Raw genomic sequence first — 21,456 nt, 5'->3', positions numbered from 1 at the left:
TCTGCTGGTGAGGTTGCAATGAGATGTTTCTAAGGGTTTGACATCGATAGTTATGAATAGTCAGAAGTATTATACGTAACAACTTTGAAAGAACTCAGCAGAATGTTGATGTGTCATCGCATCCCGTTTTTTTTAATGTAGTTGATCTTAGGTAAAAGCAGGTCTAACAATTCTAACAAATAATACTTTTGTCGTGTAGGTAACAGTCAGCATCTTCCATATGTAATGGTTGTAATGGCTTGTGGAAAGCTTGCTTTTGTTCCCCTCACAAGTAAGAATGGGGTCCTGTAGTGTGCATCAAAGGGATTCCTTTCATCTCCTCTTTAAAAGTGGTTTGAGGGTGCAGCATGAAAGTGGTTTGGAGTAAATTCCTAAGCTTTAGCTCAGCTGTTCTGAACATTTTTTCTTTGGTTACAGTCATTTTATAGGCACTTAAAATACATGTCATGTTTTTCACTTTGGGATTTCAACCAACTTGCAAGCCATTAGGAGTTTCAACATACATCTTAAGTAAGGATGCTATTTCTGAAATGCTGGAACTGAGTCGCAGATAGGTAAAGTAACTTCCCCCCAAGCTCAGAGAAATCCCTTGGGGCTGGGAGTTACTGATTAAAATCCTTGTGTCAATCTTTGAGAGATGTCCTTCAAATTCTGTCTGCCTTTAAACGGTGGGCTGGCAGTTCTACATAAATGACTCCAGTGGCAGACTGAAATTGCTATTTTTCCCTTAGTATCCCAGTGGTTTTAGATACTGGGATAACTAATTCCCATTTCTTCAAGTGATGCAAAGCCTGCCCTCATGTTTATCAAATAGGAAATTAAATCTCAAAGCTTACATCTGGACAGCTGGTACAGCTGAAGTCAGCACTGATGCTCAAGAGCCTCTTTGTGTACTGATTTAAAAAGATCTTGGGTTTAGTCCGGGGTGATTTCTCTACAGGGAACCTCTAAGCTTTTGCCCAGTATTGGCTGTATTTTCTTACTCTCTCAATCTATCTATCTGTGGTATCTTTCAAAATACATGATAGTCTGTGCCCTAAATATGCTAAAATGTTTCATGTGGATTTTCTAATAAAGTATTAACCTAGTATTGCAGCTTACCTTTATAAAGGGCTTTTTTCAAGATACTCATTTAGTAGATTCTGAAAATTCATTCCATAAATGTCTTTGATATACAGAACAATGTATGACACTAGTATTATGGGTTCATTGTACAGGACGCCATCTTCTCCGAGTTGGAATCTGTGTGCTGAGCTTCAATAAGCTTTTAAAAGGCAATCCATTTGGGTAGGCGGTGTTGCTGAAAGATTTGTGACTGTGTTCACAATTTCTGATGTTGAATCAAAAAAAAGGGGGTTTGATTCAGCTATTGTAAGAGTTTGTCAGTTGTAGATAAAGCTGTCGATTTTGTGGATAATTGTTTGTTCTGGAAGAGAATTTAGGGAAAATCTGTCACGTTGATAAAGCTATCCATTCTGTTTTTCAGTGAAATGAGGTGGTTATTCCTGTTTGCTCTTGTGCTGGCATTCTTCTCCCTTTTCCTTTTCAATCTTTACTGGGAATTTTGTGTGTATCAAGGACTTCATAGAAGGCTGGCTGAGTATCTGGATTTGTATAAGGGTTTGTTTTGCTCTGATGTTTTGTAAAACTAGGGATTTTTAAAATTTTTTTTTTTCTTTCCAATTGTAAGAATGTCAGGTAGAAAATGCCACATGCGTCTGCATTTTAGCATTCACATTAACTACATTTCCTGCACTTCAGTCAGCAAGGAAAACTTCAATGTGTTTGATTAAATATACTATTTGACCACATTTTAATCAACCAGGTGTCACACTACAGTTCAGTTGTAAGACTTACCAGTAACAGTACTAACCTGTTTCAGGTAACAAGAGCTCAATAATCACAGGTCAAGTAAGAGAACCAAAACTTAAGTTTTCGCAGCCTCACGGTTGGGTAAACTAAATAATGTAAAACCTGCTTCAATTTGGGGAGGAAGAGCAGCAGCAAATAAGATGTAACAGCATGGGTAATTAAAATCAGAAGGCTTAATTTCATGACTCTTGTTTTCTTAGGTTCAGAACTGGAACAGTGAGATTCTTGCTAAGCAGAAACCACTGGTTGCCAAACCTTCAGCAAAACTGCATTTTGTAAATCGACTAAAAGGCAAAAAGTACAAAAATGGCACCGCTTCCAAAGTTTTGCAGGATGCCAGTAATTCTATTGATCATCGACTTCCAAACTCTCAGAGGGTAGGTTTAGCGAGCTGTGGAAATCATAGCCTTTATTAATCTTTGATCAAAACGATGGAAAACACATTCCTGCAGCTGTCCGTTACAGCTTTACTTGATTTAAATGCCGTGGCTCTGTAAAACAATGCAGAATCTGTCTCGTGGGTGGTGCCAGCTTTAAGCTTTTCCTACTACTGGAACATTCTTTTTTCCTGGTGGATCTTCTAAAGTTACAGCTCAGCTTGCACATGTATTTTATTCCTAGTCTCTTCTAGACCCTGCTTCTCCAAACTTTAAAAAATCAAGTTTTTCCAATTCAGACAGTGGGAGATATTTTTGACATATTTTTTAGGTTATTGGACTCTTGGCAGATGTCAGGTAAAAATAAAAGAACTGAGTCATTTGATCTAGATGAGAGATGAGTGCTTTTGACCATAGACCTGAAGAGACAATGGAAACTGTTCCTTGCTGTTCTTGGTTTTTTTCTTTCATGGGCATTTGGGGTTTTGGTGGATTCATGGCTGAGGTGTAGTAACTCCAGTTTTACTGATCAGAGTACTATTTCTGTTTCAGAGAATGAAACATTTGTAATGTACTTTACCTTCCAAAAATGCTTGCCATATTATTAGTGTTTTCTCTTATAGTAAATATCTGTCTATAGATATGGATGACTAAATGAATTTTTTTAATGGATTTCAGATATGCAAATACCAAACATATTACTGGAATGAAACTGCGGTGCAGTTGTCCTAGTTTTAGGGGTATTTTGAACTCGAGAGTACCTAACTCTTCTCTCCTCTTCAGAAAAACAGTCGAGAGACTATGGCAGATGAAGGGTTCTTTGATCTGCTGAGTCGATTCCAGAGTAACAGGATGGATGATCAGAGATGCTACTTCCAGGAGAAGAACAGACTCTCAGCTGCTTCAGTGGCAACATCCTCTACTCCACCTAAAACAATGAGAAAATGTAATTTTTTAAAAGTAAAATCTGTATCTGACTCTAGCTCCTGCCAAATAACTATTTTAAAAATGTATTTGTGTGCAAGACTTACTATGGAAAGGAACTTATTTCTAGGCTAACTTGTTTTCTTCCTCCTCCCCAGCCTTTTCTACTTCTGTAGTCTCACCCCACACAGATGAATTTCTAGACCTACTTGCTTGCTCACAGAGCCGCCGGCTAGATGACCAACGCGCTAGCTTTAGTAATCTTCCTGGACTTCGGCTTAATCAACACAACAGTCAGTCAGTCCTGGGTCACCTCATGGCAAGTAACAACAGAGAACTAGATGATGACTTCTTCGATATATTGATAAAATGCCAGGTATGTTTTTTTACAAAAATTCTTCAGATTCCGAGTCGTTGGGGATTTGATTTGTGCATCCTGCTACTTAGTTGCTTCAAGTAAGCTACCTTGTTTATCATGTGTTTTAAGATACAAATCGATTTGGTTGATAAGGAAGAACAGAGAACAAAAAATTAGGATTTTTTTTTTTTTACAATTTCTCTTTTGGGTTTTGACACCCCCCCCCCCCCAATTATTCAGTGTCTAGTAAGTGTAATTTTGGTATTTATACCATGTTAACTATTTAAAGTAACAAATGCTGAAAAAGTGAAGGAAAACAAGTGAGGCTATTAAAAGGAGTATGTAAAATCATTTTAAGAAAAAAGAAGTGTTTAGATCTGGCTTGTTAGGAGGGCATCTGATATACCAAGAATCCTAACTCATCAAATGAAAGAATTTAGTAGCAGATTTTCAGTGGTGATAGTAATCACCATTCCAATTATGTGAAGTTTAAATAGTAGTTTGTAGCAACCTACAAGTGAGGTGTCTGATTGTCAGTTAGAGCATGGTGTATATATACACCAGTTAGACCAAAAAGAATTTAATTAAAAAGACTTGGTGTTTTACCTGATGGGTTGATAACAATCTCAAAATACAAAATTCAGATACTGTGTTCTCCAAAGGTAAGTCAGTATGTTAGCTTGGGTGGGAAGCAGCACCAGGAATTGAGTCTACAATGACAGTGTTCATCAACCTGATGAGATAGCATGCTCTGTTTTAGCAGCTTGTCTGTTTACTTCTTTGAGTCAAGCGAAGAATCTGGAGATTAGTATGATATATTTTCTATCATATTAATGCACATCTCTGCACGTGCACTATATGTAGCAAACGTAACGCAATGACTGACTGTGCTTATTGAGAAAGGAATGGAAAAAATTTAATCCCCTCAGTCAATTAGGGCTGCTACTGCTTTAAACAAGTAGAAAAGGGTAGCTGACTTCTGAGAATTTTTGTCTCAAAGCTGGCTCTGTCTAAGGTGCATCCTGCACTGGAAGCCCTGCTTTTCCTGAAGTGACCGTATTCCCCTCCAGCTAGCTCAGCAGCAGCCTGTGGCTGCTGAGAAATACTCGTTCCCAGCTCAAGCAAAGGCGGTACTGTCGATGGCTGCAGTCCACAGCCAGACCTGGTGTGATAGGCTGGTGCTTGTAAAAACTGACCAGGAGGGGGTAGCTGTGTGAAAGGAGGACAGAAACTCTCTTAGAGGTGTTAGCAAACTGCTCTGTAACATTGTGAGTAAAATGTACCAGTCTTTTTTTCAGTTTGGAGGAAAACTTCCTCTCAATATTGCCTCTCCAAATCTGACACCAGCGTGGCCATTTTTTACTCCCTGTACAAGGAAAGGAAGACAACCATATTTTCTGTTGGATGAGACTAGAACTACCATGTACTAATGCTAAAATTCTTCTTCTGGACAAAGGACACTTAAATCTCATTCTGCAATATGAACAAGGACTAAATTGGGTTTGGTTTGTTTTTTTTTTTTTTTTTTTTTTTTTTTCAGATACATGGGGACAAGTGGTTTGGAGGAACCATTTTAGCTATAGTTGCACTCTTACCTTACTGATTTCATTTGAGAAGTTTAACCTGAAACAAAACTTACAAATTAAATCCTTGTAATAGCTTTAAATCTGAAAACAAAGGCTTTTAGTAATTTTTCACTTACATTGTTACCTTATTTTATTATTTATATTCCTGTAAATATGCAGCTTTATTGCTTGGTCTGTCTGTAGGGGTCCAGACTGGATGATCAAAGATGTGCTCCTCCATCATCTGCAAAAGGACCAACTGTACCAGATGAGGATTTTTTCAGCCTGATTTTACGATCACAAGCTAAGAGAATGGATGAACAAAGAGTCCATTTGCCCTCGACTATAAAGGGACCAAATTCTAGCTGAAGAAAGAAACAGGTGCGTACTGTACAGTAGCATCTTAGGTATCATCTTTGTTTGCTGGAAAAACATACATGCCTTTTTACAGAAGACTGCAGTTAATAGCTTTGTCCCCTTTCTAATAATTTTTTGTATAAATAGCAGCAGCATCACACTCGTGACCAGTAGTTAGAGTTGCCGCTGCTCTCTGCAGTTGGCAGCTGCTTTTAGCGGTGCCCGAGATACCGATTACTGTATCTCCCTCTTAACTGCCTCTAGTCTATGAACATTAATACAAATTTTTTCCCTGTGAAAGTATTCTCATTACTGATGTGTAGATTCTACCACTGTCTCCATCTAGCACAAGACCTAAATTTGTATGTTCTTTTTAAAGAAAACTTTTTTTTTTTCTGATTTGTACCTCCCTGGAAAAAGGTCCTGTTTTCTTTTGTACTTTTTATAAAAATAAAAAAAATTTAAAAAAAAAAAGATAAATAGTTTCAGTACTTAATCTGTCTTTGCAGAAACACAGTTTGGAAGAAACAAACATTTATATTAAAAAAAAATTTAAAAAATCAGACCCTAATTTTAATTCTGTTTAATACAAAAATAGTCTACTCAAAACATGCTGGGTTTTTTTGGTGATATTCAGGTAAGTGTTTCCTATATCAGAAGAATAATTTTTTAAGAAGATATACTTGTTTTTAAGCAACAGCTGCCCATGCTGTTCTATAGATTGTGTGGTACATGTCCACCACCAGTAGTAGTCCATGCACCAGGGAATCACAGGGTTGGTAGGTACTTGGCATTAACTACCACGGATGTCAGGTAATTCCTGCAGGAATTGAATTTAAAATGTTACAGTCAATGTACGTATGCTGCTTATTACTCGACCTCAACTACTTCCCTTGATAGGGATGTGCTATGCTGGGGTAGTTCTTGGGAACAACAGTTGTAACTTAACGTCTTCCCCTTGGTAGATACCTGTACTGAGGTTGTTCTTGGGAACCCTGAGGGCTGTATGTTTTCAAGTGTAGGTATCTTGAGTTAGAAGCCACCGATTTTAACACCAAATGTGGCAAGCTGTTCACTTCAGGTATTTATAAATGATGTCATTTTTTAATTGACAACAAAAAATGTTGTTACAAATATGTTAACAGTAAAAAGAATCCTAAGGAGAATATCTATCCCTTAATGGATACAGAAGGGAACGTAGCAACCAGAGATGAGGAAAAGGCCGAGGTACTTAATGCCATCTTTGCCTCAGTCTTTAATAGTGAGTCCAGTTATCCTCATGGTACTCTGCCCCCTGAGCTGGAAGGCAGGGATGAAGAGCAGAACATACCCCCCTTAATCCAGGAGTAAATAGTTAGTGACCTCCTACGCCATCTGGACACTCACAAATCTATGGGACCTGATGGGATCCATCCAAGAGTACTGAGGGAGCTGGCGGAGGTCCTTGCCAAGCCACTCTCTATCATCTATCAGCGATCCTGGTCAACAGGGGAGGTCCCAGAGGACTGGAGGCTTGCCAATGTGACTCCCATTTACAAGAAGGGTCGGAGGGAGGATCCGGGGGAACTACAGGCCTGTCAGCCTGACCTCGGTACCGGGGAAGATTATGGAACAGTTTGTCTTGAGAGCACTCACGTGGCAAGTCCAGGACAAGCAGGGGATCAGGCCCAGTCAGCATGGTTTTACGAAAGGCAGGTCCTGCTTGACCAACCTGATCTCCTTCTATGACCAGGTGACCTGCCTAGTGGATGAGGGAAAGGCTGTGGATGTTGTCTACCTTGACTTCAGCAAGGCCTTTGACACTGTCTCTCATGGCATACTCCTTGAGAAGCTGGCGTCTCATGGCTTGGATTAGTCTACTCTTCACTGGGTGGAAAACTGGCTGGATGGCCGAGCCCAGAGGGTTGTGGTGAATGGGGTGAAATCCAGTTGGCGGCGGGTCACAAGTGGTGTTCCCCAGGGCTCAGTATTGGGGCCAGTTCTGTTTAATATCTTTATCAATGATTTGGATGAGGGGATTGAGTGCACCCTCAGCAAGTTTGCAGATGACACCAAGTTGGGAGGCAGGGTCGATCTGCTTGAGGGTAGGGAGGCTCTACAGAGGGATCTGGACAGGCTGGATCGATGGGCTGAGGCCAATCGTATGAGGTTCAACAAGGCCAAGTGCCGGGTCCTGCACTTGGGTCACAGCAACCCCATGCAGCGCTACAGGCTTGGGGAAGAGTGGCTAGAAAGCTGCCTGGCAGAGAAAGACCTGGGGGTGCTGGTTGACAGCCGGCTGAATATGAGCCAGCAGTGTGCCCAGGTGGCCAAGAAGGCCAACAGCATCCTGGCCTGTATCAGAAATAGCGTGGCCAGCAGGAGCAGGGAGGTGATTGTTCCCCTGTACTCGGCACTGGTGAGGCCGCACCTCCAGTACTGTGTTCAGTTTTGGGCCCCTCACTACAGGAAAGACATTGAGGTGCTGGAGCGTGTCCAGAGAAGGGCAACCAAGTTGGTGAGGGGCCTGGAGCCCAAGTCTTATGAGGAGCAGCTGAGGGAGCTGGGGCTATTTAGTCTAGAGAAGAGGAGGCTGAGGGGAGACCTTATCGCTCTCTACAACTACCTGAAAGGGGGTTGTAGTGAGGTGGGTGTTGGTGTCTTCTGTCAGGTGGCTGGAGATAGGACGAGAGGAAATGGCCTCAAGTTGAGGCAAGGGAGATTTAGGTTAGATAATAGGAAAATTTTTTTTACTGAGAGGGTTGTCAGACATTGGAATAGGCTGCCCAGGGATGTGGTTGAGTCACCATCCCTGGAGGTATTCAAAAAGCGAGTAGATGGGGTACTTCAGGACATGGTTTAGTGGGCATGGTTGATGGTTGGACTCGATGATCTTGAAGGTCTTTTCCAACGTAAATGATTCTATGATTATATCCCTAGAGAAGAATCTACAGTTAATTTTAGCTTCAGAGTAAAATGGCATTGTAGGAATAGTTAATTCAAACTATTTTACAGTTACTTGAAAGTTTTACAAACATTCTCTTGCAGCTTTTTTAGCACTGAAATTGAATCCTGCTGCAACTAAAAGTGTCCTCCTCCTGCTTTTGCAGAGAAATGCCAGAATATTCTTCCAAAACCCATGTCCTACCATCAGTTTATTGTGCTAATCTTCGGTACTTTTACTTAGTGCTTCCTACTCCCCATTCGGCTTTAAATTGCCCTAAAAAAATCTGATAACATCAGCTTCTCACTCCTCTACGAATTATTAAACTAGAAGACAATCATCAAGCTGTCCTAAAACTGATCTGACAAGCAGCAAACTGATTTTAGAGAGTGTAAAACAAAACATGATAGTCCTGAGACATCTATTTGAGCTGTGATTAGTCTTACGTGAATTACATGAATTATCGGAAACTTTCTTCAGGCTGTTTGACAGTTACCTTATTAGGCTTATGTTTGCTAGATCACAGAGTAGCAGTGCTTTCCCCTCACTGAGTATCTAGTTTTACTCAAAACTTATTACACAAACTTGATTTCAAACAAGCAGCAACAGCCCACAAGCCTCTTTCCTTGGCCACTTAAATGCTGTATTATCTTACTTTACTTAACATATTTATTTCACATTCCAGAAGTAGTACGTACACTCAGTCTCTCAGCTTTTAAAACTCTACTTACCTTATGATTACTATCTGACCAAAGATGAGTTCCCATTAGCTTACTGATGCTCGATTTTCTACATTTGAGAACTAGAGCAGAACTAGCAAGTACATGACAAGCAAAGACCAGACAAAACTTACAGCAGAGCTTGGGGCTTCCTTAGTCTCCTTCCTGTGAGTCACATGAACTGCTCTTTTTCTTCTCTTCATGTGGTTCCACTGCAGAACTTTTCCCGTCTGGGTTTTTATTAGGATCACAATTTTCTCCAGTCTCTCGCTCTGCTTTGCCTGTCTCCTGTTTCTGCTGCTCAAGTGCATGTTCTTCAGTAAGGTTTTCAGCTGTGATAGTTTCTAGTCTACAAACTTCTGACGCAGTGTGCAATCTATTCTGTAAAAATTAATAATAAGCTATTAATCAAGCAATCCAAAGTGATGGCATCTATTGCTTCAGGTGCATCTCAGCTCAAGGGGCAGAACTCCCCCAAAGCATGACTGGTATCTTTTTCTCCTGGGAGTCATGTAAATAAGCACACTCTAGAGTATAAGTCTATTTTTGATTTTCTATAGTTTACAGAAAAGTCAACACTGCTGCTTCTCCCTGCTCTTCCTCTGTGGGTAATCATTATGCCCAGGCTGACACAAGTATTGATCTCTCAAAACAGAAGTTATTTAAGTCTTTACTATAAAAGAAGAGTTTTAATTCAGTAGTGTCCTGCCACAGTTAGCCATTGCACAGTATTTTTCCAGAACAAAACACACCCAAGTTAGATACCTCTACCAAACTGTTCTATGGGGGAGCAGGTACTTCCTTCATTCCTCTCTCCCCAAGATTTGGCTTAAGCTTGTTGTTTAAACATGTTCTAGCAGATGACATTGAAATCTATTAAATTTAATCCCAGCTCAAAGAGCACCAGGACTAACATACACCAGGTTTGAGTTTGTGAGACTCTTCTACTTGCGTATCTGGCTCATGGCTTGTATGAACGATGTTAGGACTTCTGCCATTTCCTGGTCTCACAGGAGCATCTCCTCTGTCGTAAGGTCCTCCATAAACATAAGGAAGCTTCTGCAAATAATAGCCATCTGATTTACTTCCATCATATTGCCCAAAGGCTATTTTCTCCTGTTGACTGTTGGGTGGAGGAAGACTTTTCTTCTGAGAAGATGTTAAGTATCTTAACACAGACACTGATGATCCTGCAGCATAGCAGAAAGCCTGGGGGTGGGGAAAAAAGAAAAAAAAAAAAAAAAAGAACAAAATACCAAATATTTGCAGCCTACAGTTTTCACACAGAATTCAAAGTCACATAGCTGAAAAACACTGAAAGAAAAGCTCAGGTGTTCAGAATGGCTACAGTAAAATTCAAGCTTTCTACAGTCTGACCACACTGCAGGCACTGCCAGACTGGATATAGTTCATCTTTGGTGCTACAGTGAAGATGTTGAAGGCTCTAACTCAATGTTTCCATGTACAACATGCCAATTATATGCATTGCTGTGTAATGACACAAAGAAGAAATGGGAACTAAGCTGCAATACACTGTAACAGAGCCTAAGATTTTAAGCAGTTTAATGCTATTTTATCCCACTTGGGGAGTGGGGGAGAGATGTGGTTTAAATACAAACTAACCTATTTTAATTGCTAAACCAACAGTACTATAAAGATTTTGTCAAGAAAAAATTCCCTTGTAGAAGTAATTTCATCTGTACTAAGAAATCTGTTCACTAGTACAAATAAGGTAAGTTTAATATATAAAAAAACAAAACTGAGCTTTTAAATATAAGATAAATGTATACAAACCAGGACAGCCAGAGCCATCATAATAAGCACTGGAACCTGCAGAATGAATGGTATCTCCTTCATTAGTGCTTTGATGAATTCACCAATACCTTGTCCTATGTGCTTCAAAGGCTCAGTTACAAAGTTGGTGAAAGTAATTGCCAATGCCTAGAAAAATACAAATAGAAAAATAGTGTTGTCACTGATTACAAACATAAACATGAACAGTCTCTTTAGCCTTGGCATATATATACCTTTGTCGGTGGAACCAGCAAAACAGGATTTACTAGTAGAGTTTCATAGTACTTCTGACAGGGATCGTCCTGAAATGTCCATTTACTTCTGAGCCATTCTGTAGTCAAAGCAGAGACCTATTTTTACGACTTTTTAAAAACACATTTTATGACACAGTAGTAATACAGAAAGTAGCATTTCAATTATAGATGGAAAAGAACTCTTCTAGATATGGTTCAAAGCTCAGATTTATTTTTAACTGAGATGATTAACTTGGCAGTGTAGTTTATCCCGTCATGGGGATGCTGGAAGGAATGGAAGGGAAGGCTGGAAAGAAAAGAGAAGAAACTGAGGTTTTCCCATGTTTGGTCAAGAAAGTTCTCTTTATTAGATGAACTTAGTCCCTAGAAGCCTCAGAAGAGAAATAAGTCCCGTCTGTGGGAACTACTATCTAGCACATTTTGTCCACAGCTACTGAAACAGAGGTAATTGAGTGTTATTACTTATCTGCCAGGCTGCAAGTAGATAAAAAATGTTTATTTTGCTTGCTAGATTTCAAGGGACTATTTTAGTTACAGGCAGAAAGTCTTACTCCTTAAGGGAAATTCTAAGTTATAAACAAGTAATTTATGACATCAGTGTTTCTGTAGTTTGATTTTAGTACAGTCAGAACATAAACCATTGAAATTTGACATAAACAGAGCAATCACAGCCAATAAATTATAAAGGGAAGACCATAACAAGCACTCATTAAGAGTTGTCATCATTAATTTACCTGCTATAGCACTTGATAACAAGTAACAGCTAATTAAAAAATTCAGCTTTCTCTGTAAAATAAAACCACTAGAGTAAGTAGTTACAGATCTAATTTCTGAAGTCCACTGTACTGTAGGCCTTGCAGATAAAAAAAATAATTAAAAAAAATCTTTTTCTTGAATTCTGCCCTCCTATCTTCAGTAAATGGCACTGAACAGTACTGGGGACGGCAGCTGGGGAAACAGTGACAGGGTAAGTTATAAGGAAAAGAAGTAACACCATGACCTGCTCTAAGCACAGTTCTGTAATCAGCTCTCCTCCAAAGGCCTAGAAAAGGAAGTTTGGTGGACCAGAAAAATGGTAAAACCACATAATCATGTATTGCTGAAGAAAATTCAGTGTGCTACTCATGAAGAAATAAAGAGTATTCTTGGATACTATTACTGAGTATTTTGTGATCTTAAATACTACTACAAAATAACAAAACAAGTATTTACCAATAAGACTTTCTCCCCAGTCCAACTTCTCAGCACAGACGTTGTCAAACTGCCCCATTTTCGCAATTTCTGCTTGATGCTGCGCGAAGGCCAGCTGCAGGAGAATAGGAATTACTTGTAAAACATAAGACAAGGTGGTGCTGGGAGCAGAACACCTACATCCATGCAGCACTGCACCTGAGCTAATGACATTTGCTCTTAGCAGGCTTGGGGTAATTACCCAGGTAAATTTGTACTAAGAAAAGTTTGCTACTAAACAATTTAACAGAGTTAAATTCTCAGTACTTCCTGGGAATGGACAAAAACTACCAAGATGGCCACCTCTGAGTAGCTCTGCAAATGGAGTCTGAATTGCCAAAATAGTGAACTCCAATATTCAAAGATACAAGTTCAGGGCACAAGTAATCTGATGAAAGCTTGTTTCCTTAAAATGTTTCTGGATTAAAACCAGAGATGGCTGCCATGCAATTACTAATTAAAGCATCAGGACATTCTCTTTTATTTTTTAAATAATTCCCATGAACAAATACCTGTATTCATTATAATTTTGCCTTACGGTTTGCCATTGATAATTAAATAGAAAAACTTAAAAGTCAAATAATCTGTTGAAAAGCAGACTGACTCAGATTGAGTCCTCTGCATGGCAGTCCACTCATGTTCCAAGAGCCATCCTACTCTCTGGCACTGTGCTATTCCTGGGTCTGACAAGCTGCAGTTAAATTCTGATGACAAGATGCGAGGACCAAGATTCTGTGGTTGAGCTATGACCTAGGAGCATAAACTCCTCCTCATTAAAACCAATACCATTGTACAGTCAGCTACTGTATCACCATTAATGAAACATTTATCTCTGGTCTATCACACATTAAATACAGTTTCAGCCAGGAAATCTTTAGAAAGAAAAAACTCTCCCCACAATATATTTTCATAAGACTTTTCTACTGTCCTGGTTTTGGCTGGGATAGAGTTAATTTTCTTTCTAGTAGCTGGTATAGTGCTATGTTTTGGGTTCAGTATGAGAAGAAAGTTGATAACACACTGATATCTTCAGTGTAAACACTACTTTACTTAACAACTAAGTCAAGGCTTTTTCAGCTTCTCATGCCCACCAGCAAGAAGGCTGGAGGGGCACAGGGAATTGGGAGCGGACACAGCCAGAGCAGCTGACCCAAACTGGCTGAAGGGGTATTCCATACCATGTGATGTCATGCCCAGTATATAAACTGGGGGCAAGTTGGCCTGGGGGGATTGCTGCTTGGGAACTGGCTGGGCATTGATCAGCGAGTGGTGAGCAATTGCATTGTGCATCACTTGTTTTGTATATTCCAATTTTTTTATTATTATTATTGCCATTTTATTATTGTTATTATTATCATTATTAGTTTCTTCCTTTCTGTTCTATTAAAACTGTTCTTATCTCGACCCATGAGTTTTACCTTTTTCCTTCTGATTCTCTCCCCCATCCTGCTGGGTGGGGGGGAGTGAGTGAGCAGCTGCGTGGTGCCTCATTGCTGGCTGGGGTTAAACCACGACATCTACCAAGCTGATTTAGACAGAGTTCACGTCTCCCTTGCCCACGCAGTGAAATCACAGCTCTACTGCTTTATGAATATTTTATCCTGCCTCTGCAGCAGGATAAAAGTTGGCAGGGTTTCTTTTGTTCTTTAAGCTAATACACCTGTCAACATGCAAAATAAAACATTCATCCCTTTATTTATTTTGCGGCCAAGTATTGCTTTATATAGACTAACTAAAGGAACTAAATAACCTTAACTCCCTCATAACTGTAAAATTTTAAGCCTAAAAGCCATTAAGATTTCAGAACAACCTACCTTATACAAGTAAAGCCAATTCCATGCAAAACTGATGAAAAAACTTATTAATAGAACACGTTTTAGCTGAACAAACCAATGAATATGTGTCCAGAGCTCTGTAGCTATTACAGTTACAATGCACACTAAGCACAAGAGTATCTGAAAAAGAAAACGGGAAAAAATTATTATCCAGATTTGGAATTTTCCAAGCTTACTGCCAGTACACATGAAGGAAAACTTTTGTTTTTAATAGTGTCATTTACACAGAACAGTTGAGAGAATTTTTCCTTTCTTTCACAGCTTATCTCCAGCAGCACAAGGCAGAAAAGTTTTATGGTATTACTAGTAGTCATTCCTATCACAGCTTTACATTGCAGTTGCTAATTTCTTTCTTGTGATGTTTAGTAATTTCTTCTTTATGATATTTATCACCTTACCTACCATACTTTAAAATTGGTGTAATTCAGTGCTTGAGTAATATGTGCCTGGTATGAACCACAGAACTGCTGCTGTCAGCTCCTGCAGTTCGGTTAAGAGACAAAGTTACAGTCTGGCTAACAGCAGCAAGACTTCAGAGAAGCACTTCACAGTCTCTTTCCATCCGACAACCCCTAACAGCGAGGTTAATGCTACTGACAGCTTGCTTTTTTCATTTGGCTTCCATGGACCACCCTCAAAACTAGACAGGCTACTTTCAAGATCATGTCAGCATAAAATGTTAGCATATTCTGAATTGTAAAAATTTATTCAGAGAGCTTCAGCTAATGAGAGATCCTCAGCTTAGCACTTTGTAACTCCATTTTAGAGAATACGACATTTTCATATAGTCATGCCCTCCTTCTCTCCAACACTGTACATTTTTTTTTTCCACAAAATTCACAAAACCCTCTGACCTGTAAGACCTCAAATATATACTTGTCTCAATATAAATATATTCCAACTCCTGCAGAAGCCAACAGCTTCAACATCTATTTGAGGAGACAAATCTGGAAAATTTATAATGCACAAATTGTCAGCTTAAGTGATAAGAAAGTACTAGAGTCTAATGAGTCACGCAACACAGATATAAAAGACAGGAAGAGAAAAAAGAAAGCATACCAGAAAAAAAGCCACAAATCTACAATAACAGAAGATGACCACAGAAATAAAAAACTTGAATTCTTACTTCAAGTGAATATATCACCTCTACCCTCAGCATGAAACAAAAAGAGTGACTCACTGTTAAGTACGATGGAAAGAACTGCTTTGCGTGTGGAGTTACAACGGTAATATTCATTGACTAGACTTGCACAAAGAAACTGGAAAAACCAGCAATTAAAAAACAACAAAAAACCTTTCTTCTTCTCTTACCAGAAACATATTATATAGGTCAATTCCAAAAGTGTCTTCAAATCTCCAGTGCCAAGCTTTGTAATCATGGTGCTTAAAATTGATCAAAATATCACTAAGTGCATCATCCACGGCACCTGACTGCCAAGTTTCCTCATTGAGAAACCTGAGGATCTCCAAATACGTCTGTTTTGTAAGGATGATCTCAGCATCATAATGGACGTGGCCCATGTTTTCCTCAGGCTGAATTAAAAGCAAAGTGAAACAATGGTTAAAAGCTGCTTATTTGGAAATAGAAGTACATATGAAAAACTGTATCCCTAGGCAAAAAACTCATTATATATCCTCATTATGCACCAGCACCTTTTTGAAGCAGACTGCAGGATGAAGACATGGGACAGGGAGCACACTATGATTCTATAACCTTTTTGTTCATTCTTCTAAACTATATAAAACACAAATTCAACTGGTTTGTACCCTTTCAGTTCTACAGCAATAACCTAAAAAATGAAGTGAGTTATCTCACCTGTTATTAAAATTTTAGAACCACTTCTCATTAACAAGTAATAATTACGAAAGTGCTATGTGTGCCCCGATCATGGCTGGGTAATACAGATAGAAGCTATTAAATACTGAAATAAGAAATTTTACATTACTAAGTATAATGTTCTTTGTTAGATATGAATTTTGCTTATTGCTAAAAATTTATTCCTCTACCTCTGAATAGAAAAAAAAATTATCCAAAGACAATGTAATAAAAAAAGTAATAAGGTGATTCTTATATGCAAACTCTAATAACCTACTATTCCTAGATGGTTAATGTGGTAGAGTCTTAAACAAAGGCCTAAAAGGTCTACCACAAACAAACAAACAAAATCTGGCTCTTTGAAGTTTAACAACCATTAACATGAACTGAACAGGGTATTACTATAGCTGCATCCCAGCAACAGATATTTAGATACATACTCTGAATTCACATCATCTTCCTTTAGATGCTGTACAGGTCAAATGGCAACTGTCTCTCCTGAGCAAATGCTGCTAACTAACAGCAATACCAGATATGCATACTTCTGTCATTTTTTCCTTTGCAATTCAGTTCCCTTCATTTTAATTTAAATTTAAAGTATGCCAGAATAATTAATCAATACTTGGTAACTGTGAAAAACACATAAAGTAGTAATATGAATTCTAAATAATTTTTAATGACTGTTCAAATACTCACAAGGCCAAGTTTTCCAGCTTCATTTAAAATCTTATTCAAGTATCGCTTAAAAATATAAAAGCTACGACTTTCACGTGATTTGGCATTCCTCTTCTCACAATCTGCAATCTGCAATGTAAAGGCACTTTTACTCGCTTATTGCTGAAACCAGCTTGTTCATAGGAGAAAAAAACCCTACCAACACATTAAACTCAGGATTAACAGAGACACATTTCTTTAGTTTAGCAACAACCCTGTGATTAGTACACCAGATAAAAAGCCTATGCAGTTGCTGAAGATACTACTTTCCATGGGACTGGCCAGTCCTGTAGATTTCAGATCTGCTAATAATATGGTTTGAATACTAACCTCACTAAGTCTAGAAAAAACTAAAGATCTGAATCTCCTTAAATTTTAAGTTTACATCTGGGGGGGAAAAAAAAAAAAAAGGAACTGTAAAAAATACTAAGTAACTAAAACAACATTAAAATTACATATCCCATTGGGTCTCCAAATGGCTGAGGGAAGCAAGAGCCCCAGTAGCTACACAAACATCACCGCATCCTCCTGAACTCAGAGGAAGCAGCAGCATGGGGGTCTTACAGCCACTCCCGAGAGCTGCAGCATTGCATGTTATGGTCAGCCACAAACGTGTTCTCTATGCCCACAACCCACCCCTTAAAATCCAACAGAACTGAACAACTTGAAAACGAAAGGTCAGGTTTCTTAGCTTTTGGCAGCATGGTCCAACATCAACACTACGTGTCGGTGACAACCGGACAGAAGCACGTAGCTCCTATCAACTTCTGCTACGCTAAGGGCAGAGCAGCAATTTGGAGTTGAGTTCCAACTACTTCTAGTCCCCCCTCTGAATAAAGAGGTTCCCCATACATAAAGCATGGTGTCTCACAAATTATACCAGCAATTCACCTGTTCTACACTGTCCAGAAAAGCAGCATCTGAAAGCACAACCTATAAAAAGCTGGAAAATATTCTTAAGTTCCATAACAAACCTTCTGTTGCAAGGAATCTACTTCCCTGGAACAACTTGATAAGTTTTCAGTACTGACTGTATCCACAGTCTTATCCTCAGAGTCATGATAGTTTGCCTAAAATTACATAAGAAAAAAACACATATTTTTAGAATCAAAAAGTTTGATCAATATGCCATGTTACACTTCTGTAGTCAGATCACTTTAAAAGGAGCAAAGGAGCTAAAAGCTGAGTGTTGGTCTTTGCTGCTAATACTGTCTCAACGATACTCCAGCTGCCTCTCTGCTGTTATTTTCAACTCCAAACGGACAACTGCTTTAAGTTAATCTAAATGCATGCTGCCTTCAGAAGGTGAGGTCTTGCCCTGTCCTTCCCCACCTGCCCTTTCCCCTCCCCTGAGTGCTGGTGAGCCACCCAGTGCATCAGATAATTGGACTGGCTAAAAACTGACTCAGCAAGCAAAGGGGCAGTTTTCAGCCAGACAATTTTCCAGTCCAGCTGGCCATGCAGCCAGCCAGACCGAAAGTAAACACAAAACCCCATTCTGGGTTGCATGCCTTGCCTTTTGTGTTCCCTCTTCACTCTGAAACATCCCATTTCTTCTGTTAATTGCTCAGACTTAGTTTTAGCAGTGCTGCTTCTACACAACCAGGTATGCACATTGAGGAAAGTCTCCAAAAGGACATGCAACATCACACAAATAGGTGAACTCATGCTGATACAAAGTTTGTTTTTGAGGACTCAGGTGGCCCACACAGCCTACCTACCCAAAATCTCTCAGGGCAGAACAGAAAAGAAATCCTGAAAAGATGGATTAATCCAAAGCAGTCATTTTTTTCCTTTAAGATGCAGTTCTGTTTTTGTGGGAGAAAACAGTAAAACTCCTAGCTAATAACTATCAAGTGGGCTTGGGGCAGGTGGAGGCTGAGGAGAAACTCTAGAGAGATATAATGCTCTGAGCATTAAAAAGGCATTATTCAAGACTGCAAAACCAAACTTGAAAGCTGAAGAATGACAAAAATCAAGGGTGCCCATACAACAAACCACAGTTTACACTGCCATGTGTGCACATACGTACTGGATAAACAATATGCATCTCACGATATGTGTAGAGTCCACCTCTCAAACAAGACAAATGAGATGATTTACCTTGTTAAAACTAGCTATTCCTATTTCATATTCTCCTCAATGTTCATGAATTACTAACAGTACAGCACTCAAACCCTATTCTGATCTTCCTTCTGGAAACTCTGATGCCCAGCATTACAAAACACCACTGACTTCCATAATACTCTCACACAATAAATGGGGTTTATTCCCTAGTAATAACTAGGGAACTCGGTAATTCAAGTAAAATATAATCATTAACTCTTAATTTCCCCAACTTTTATCAGCTAGGAACTTAATTTTCAAGATATTTAACACTATACTTGAGAAGCAAAAGCTGCTTAACCCAGTACTTCTCAGAGAAGTAACTTGTGGAGCCACCACCTCTGGAGAGACAGAAAGCATGGTTCCTGTGACTTGATCAGTGTGCAACAGAAACTCGTCAGTAAAAGGCTCTGAGCTAATTATATACAATAGCATAGATTGCTGTTTTTTTCCTTGCAATTTTAACAGTGGACACACACCACTTTTCTGGGTATAGACTTAGATGTAACCTTGTAAGACCTTAAAAAGACTGTAATTCTATCATTTTCTAATATCATGATTAAAGGGCAATCCTTCAACAGCGTATGGCTGAAGGACTGTTTGGGAGACACACGTATTCATGCACCCTTTCTTTTTCTACCTTGTAAGGTCTTCTCATTGTTCCTGATGCAGCATCGTAATTGAGCATATCCGTGGGGTCAATCCATTCATCATTTTGAACTTTACCACTCCCTATTAGCACAACTGCACACAATACCAAAGCAAACAGCATCCTGTATCACTAAACAGAACAAGAAATTCAGATATTTAGTTCAGGATGTAACATGCTGTACAAAAAACCTGAAACAATCTTACAATATGAAAAAAATATTCTCCGGTGTTGTTTAAAAACTCCGTTCCCCACTAAGCAGGTTAAACTTCACTGTCGTAATTTTTTTTTTTCCCAAAGAAAACACTGGCAAGAACACGCAACAATTAAACTGTATTATGTGACCGGATCAATAGAACTGGCTGCAGTTACCAGCAGGTGTAGCACAGAGTTCAGCATTGCTAAATACGATAAAACAGTGTGGAACTCCTCCAGGCCTCGAGACGAGGGTCCAGCACCATTCCCACTACACAAATTCCCCCAGCAAGTCTTGCAGAGACCGGAGGATGTTCCCGCCCGGCGCGGGCGGTAGCCCCGCCGTGCCCACCTCGCTGCCGCCCCGACAGGCCCGAGGCCGCCCGCGCCGCTTCCCTCCGGCCGCAGCCGCTGCTCTGCCCTGAGCCCTCTCCCCCCCCCCCGGCCGACGACGATAGAGGCCGTAGGCTGCAAGCGCTGAAATGGCTGCGAAGCGGAAAACCCCGTCTAGTACTTCTCCTCCTTCGCCTTCGCCTTGTTTAGCTCGGACACTAAGGCCACGGTCTGGGAGGACGCGCAGCCTTCCACGCCTTCCCGCTCCCACCCCTCCTCCTCGCCAGTTCACCGCGACGAGCGCCCTAAGGCCCGGACAACGCGCAGGCCGCGCCCCGACAACGGGGCTCCAGTCAGCGGCCCCGCACCGGCGCCCGGCCCCGCGCCAGCGGCGGGCCCCGCAGCCGAGCGCCGGGCCGCAGCCCACCCTCCAGCTCCTACCCGCGGCCCCCCCCGGTACCTGAAGTCTCGGCCCGTTTACGCGGCCCGCATCGCCTCGCAGCCGGGCAGGGGGTGCCGCACTACTCCCTGCCCCTTACGCCTGCGCTCCCGGCGCCGCCGCCGGTCCCTCCCCAGGCCCGGCACCGCCCCGACGCCCGGGGGAAGCCGCTCTCGCCGCCGAGGGGCCGCGGAGAAGCGGCGGCTGAAGCTCCGCTCCGGCCCTGAGGCGGCGGCCTGCCTGAGAGCTGCCTCAGCCCCGCCGTTCCTGCGGGCGGGCGGGGCCGGCCGGCCGGCAGCGGCTCTCGCCGGCTGCAAAGCCACACAGGCAGGGTAAGCAGCGAGCGTAGGAGGAAGCAGCCAGGAGAATAATTAACGTCTAAAGGAGTAGCAGGGTGAAAAACGCAACCACTGAAAGCAGAGAGGACAGAGCTGTGGAGCAGACGCAACACCACAGTTAACATTCCCCCCCGGAGGGGAGCGGTGAGGCAGCCAAACCCCACACACCTGCACGAGAAGCAGCAGCAGCAATTCCCCCACGCCCCGTACGTGGATTTATCTTTTTTTTCTATTTTTGTTGACAGCTCCAGGCAGACATAGAGGAAGAAGAGTGCCCTTTAGTAAATACAAGCAAGGTGGGGAAGGTCCTATGCAGGAACAGGTCAGAATCGCTAGAGGCTGGGACATAAGACAACAGATGTAAAACTAGACCCTCTTTGTAAAGACACAAGTTGTAATAAAATTAATTTAATGAAATGACTATTTAAAGAGTTGTAGTGGTCATTGAAAAACAGTCTGCCAGCTTTGACCATAGATAAGACAACTGGAGGAACAGAATAGTTAGAAGCTGTGTTTTCCTCCATAGCAGCATTAGGACCTTAACCTATGTGTCCAATTCAGAAAAAGAAACAGATTTTCAGCTCTGTGCCACTGTATTATTTTACTTACCACACTGCAAAGTCAGATATGTGGAAGTAGTATCAAAGATCTAAAGTCT

The 21,456-nt window shown here is 40.7% G+C and overlaps 2 protein-coding genes across 7 annotated transcripts in view; one reads left to right on the top strand and one right to left on the bottom strand.

The window, feature by feature from the left end:
• GPSM2 (G protein signaling modulator 2) overlaps positions 1 to 5,987 on the top strand; it is a 30,783-nt gene extending 24,796 nt beyond the window's left edge. For 5 of the 6 annotated variants that reach the window (XM_052800673.1, XM_052800669.1, XM_052800672.1 and 2 more), the window contains 4 exons: positions 2,073 to 2,249; positions 3,033 to 3,195; positions 3,332 to 3,549; positions 5,301 to 5,987. In XM_052800673.1, coding sequence (XP_052656633.1) covers positions 2,073 to 2,249; positions 3,033 to 3,195; positions 3,332 to 3,549; positions 5,301 to 5,465 — 723 coding nt within the window. In that variant the 3' untranslated portion in view covers positions 5,466 to 5,987. The remainder of the gene's footprint in view (positions 1 to 2,072; positions 2,250 to 3,032; positions 3,196 to 3,331; positions 3,550 to 5,300) is intronic. The other variant, XM_052800674.1, reaches the window with a different exon arrangement.
• Positions 106 to 20,700, bottom strand: CLCC1 (chloride channel CLIC like 1). The gene is made up of 12 exons (XM_052800681.1): positions 20,482 to 20,700; positions 19,485 to 19,625; positions 17,713 to 17,808; positions 16,721 to 16,828; positions 15,520 to 15,741; positions 14,188 to 14,328; positions 12,356 to 12,449; positions 11,123 to 11,220; positions 10,890 to 11,036; positions 10,014 to 10,304; positions 9,230 to 9,476; positions 106 to 3,177 (listed from the first exon to the last, which is right to left on the bottom strand). Exons 2-11 carry the CDS (start codon positions 19,614 to 19,616, stop codon positions 9,249 to 9,251), a joined length of 1,557 nt encoding a protein of 518 aa, XP_052656641.1. The 5' UTR covers positions 19,617 to 19,625; positions 20,482 to 20,700; the 3' UTR covers positions 106 to 3,177; positions 9,230 to 9,248.
• Positions 20,701 to 21,456: the final 756 nt, after the last annotated feature.

This window comes from Harpia harpyja, chromosome 11 (genome assembly GCF_026419915.1).
Source record: "Harpia harpyja isolate bHarHar1 chromosome 11, bHarHar1 primary haplotype, whole genome shotgun sequence".
Taxonomy (NCBI): Eukaryota; Metazoa; Chordata; class Aves; order Accipitriformes; family Accipitridae; genus Harpia; species Harpia harpyja.
This window is presented reverse-complemented; position numbering and strand designations above follow the sequence as displayed.

Excerpts from the sequence above, each read along its gene's own strand:
- CLCC1 (XM_052800681.1), bottom strand. The coding sequence starts at position 19,616 with ATGCTGTTTGCTTTGGTATTGTGTGCAGTTGTGCTAATAGGGAGTGGT. Across the intron at positions 17,809-19,484 it reads CAATGAGAAGACCTTACAAG|GCAAACTATCATGACTCTGA; the intron begins GTAGAAAAAGAA and ends ATGTAATTTTAG. Across the intron at positions 11,221-12,355 it reads CTGGGGAGAAAGTCTTATTG|AATGGCTCAGAAGTAAATGG; the intron begins GTAAATACTTGT and ends CTTTGACTACAG.